This window comes from Arachis duranensis, chromosome 10 (genome assembly GCF_000817695.3).
Source record: "Arachis duranensis cultivar V14167 chromosome 10, aradu.V14167.gnm2.J7QH, whole genome shotgun sequence".
Lineage (NCBI taxonomy): Eukaryota > Viridiplantae > Streptophyta > Magnoliopsida > Fabales > Fabaceae > Arachis > Arachis duranensis.
This window is the reverse complement of record NC_029781.3, coordinates 20,825,004-20,827,671: the sequence shown is the minus strand read 5'-3', so window position 1 is coordinate 20,827,671 and position 2,668 is coordinate 20,825,004. Positions and strand designations below refer to the sequence as shown.

Sequence of the window (2,668 nt, the reverse complement as noted above, 5' to 3'; positions counted from 1 at the left end):
TATTATAAAAAAATAATTTTATTTATATTAAATTAATTTTAAATTTTAAAATAAACTAAAACAATCATTTTATTAAAAAAAGATAAGTATTTAAACAAAGATAAGTGTAACAGATTTTATTTTTTTTTAAAAAATAAGATAACAAAAATAAGATAAAAAAATAAGTATAAAGATCAACCATGCATCAAAGTCAGTTCAAAGATTCAAAGATTTAGGATTTAGAATCCTAACACCTTCCTCTCTTCCAATTCTAATTCAATTCCATCGGTGTCTCCGATTTTAGAGAGAGAACTTCAATTCTTTTGAGAAAAAAACGAAAAAGTCTTCTTTTTTGGTTTTAGTTAGAATGGGATTGATAGTTGAGGTTGATACCGTAGAAGAGGACGCCGCCGTTTTGGTCCCGCCGCCGAACTTCTCAATGGTGGAGGACTGCATTTTCCGATCCAGTTTTCCCACTCCTTCCAATTTCCCTTTTCTCCAAACCCTAAACCTTCGATCCATCATATACTTGTGTCCAGAGCCCTATCCAGAAGAAAATCTGGAGTTTCTTCGATCGCAGAACATTCGGCTCTTTCAATTTGGAATTGAGGGGAAGACGGAGGCTTCTTTACCTATTCTGAGGGATTCAATTATGGAGGCTCTAAAAGTTTTAATTGATGTGAGAAATCACCCAGTTTTGATTCATTGCAAACGAGGAAAGCATAGAACAGGTTGCCTTGTCGGCTGTTTGAGAAAATTGCAGAATTGGTGCCTATCTTCTGTGTTTGAGGAGTACCAACGATTTGCTGGTGCTAAATCGAGGAATGGAGATTTAATCTTTATAGATAGGTTTGACATTGTAAGTCTGAAGCAGTGCCTTTACAGTATCATCTACCAGTATCAAGGATATGGTTCGAAGAAGAGACGATTGCTGTATACAGACCAGAACTTGCAGAAACACCAACTGGCATCCTTTTAGTGTGTGTTTGAATTAGAGTTTTTAGATGAAAGTTTGTATAAAATTGATTTTGCCAAATTGATTTTAATTGAAATTGAGTTGGCGGGATTTGAAACCCTTTTCCTTTGTCTATGAAATGGTAGATTTTCTAGTAGTGTCATGGTTCATTTTTACATGCTCCAAACTCAAAAAGGTTTTAGGTTTTTCAAAGTACGCTAAAGAAACGGTCTTTTTTCTTTTTTTATCTTTTCTTCTTTCTTTCTCTTTTTATTTTGGTTGTGTTATTGTTTATGTTCCTTCCATTTTTATTTTCTCAGGAACACACACAGAATACAAGAGAATTTTTTTTTATTGTTGGACTTCAGTGTGTAATACAAAATAAATAACCTAAGTTCCAACCCATATGGTCGATGCCGTTTTTTAAAATTGAAATTATTTTTTAACAAATTAAATTTTTTAAAAAAAAAAATAGTACGGCAGGGCTGAATTGATCTTTAACGCCAAAATCATTTTTTAGTGAATTAAATTTTTTTAAAAAATAACAATACAGCAGTGCGCCAGTGCCGAATTGATCTTTAATAAAATGTTACTTTTCAAAATCTAAATACATGTATAACACAACAATTAGAAAATAACATGAAAAAATAGTAAAATATACAAATAATTCCACTAATAAAAAAATTGAGCCAATACAAGAATTCAGCCAATTAAGTCTATTTGAATTGTCGTTTGTCAAATTAGAGTTTGAATGAAAGTAATTTTATAGAATTGATTTATGTAAAAATAAGTTTGTGTCAACATGATTTATGTTTGGTAATTTTATACTAAAATTAATTTTGATAAAATAATATTATTTAAATAATATTAGTTAAAATCACTTTTAAATAATTAATTACTAAAAAAGACATAATATTAAATTATAACGTTATTTTTTATCTAGGATAAAAAACGTATATAAGTCAAGGGGAGTTTAAAATTACCTAAATCAGTCAAACAAAATTTCGATACATCATTCTACCAAAGAACAAATTAATGTAATTCGAATTGATATAATTCGAATTACTTGAAAGCATTGACAACACGTAATTCGAATCAATATGTCACGAATTATAAACTTAGAGTTCAAATTGTACCAATTCGAATTAATAGGGAGGCGTGCTTTGGAGGGAGTTCGAATCAAGTTGATTCGAATTACTCTATTTTCGAAATTAGTAGTAATTCGAAACGATATAATTCGAATTACTCCCTTTTCGTAACAAATTCTAATAAATTTTTTTAATTAATTTATTTAAATTATATTACAAAAAATATTTTATTCAATGCAAAATAATTTTAAAAAAATAGCTTAAAAAAAATTTAAAATTATTTTGCATACAATAAAATATTTTTTTTGTGGTATAATTTAAATAAATTTATTAAAAAATATTCCTGAGCTATCAAGAATGGGCAGAAAAGTACTGTATAAAATTCGAATTGCTCACCGTATAATTTGAATAAGGCTTGGTTTGGTAAAGCTTTTACTTTTTAAGAGTAGCTTATGAAAGCTGTCTTTTAAAAGACGACTTTTTAAAAGCTACAGCACTTGCGTTTGGTAAAATCACATTAAAAATAGTTTTTAATAAGCACAAGTACTATAATTGTGTTTGGTAAAACAGCTTTTAAAAATTAAAAAAAATATAATAAACATATTTATAACGAAGAATAATATTTTTTTCAAATTTTAGAGACCAA

General features: G+C 28.1%; 1 protein-coding gene across 1 annotated transcript; it reads left to right on the top strand.

Annotated features, from left to right (window-relative positions):
- Positions 1 to 275: 275 nt before the first annotated feature.
- On the top strand, positions 276 to 958 carry LOC107469424 (tyrosine-protein phosphatase DSP5-like). The gene has a single exon (XM_016088803.3). The coding sequence runs from the start codon at positions 347 to 349 to the stop codon at positions 956 to 958; it is 612 nt and encodes a 203-aa protein (XP_015944289.1). The 5' UTR covers positions 276 to 346.
- Positions 959 to 2,668: the final 1,710 nt, after the last annotated feature.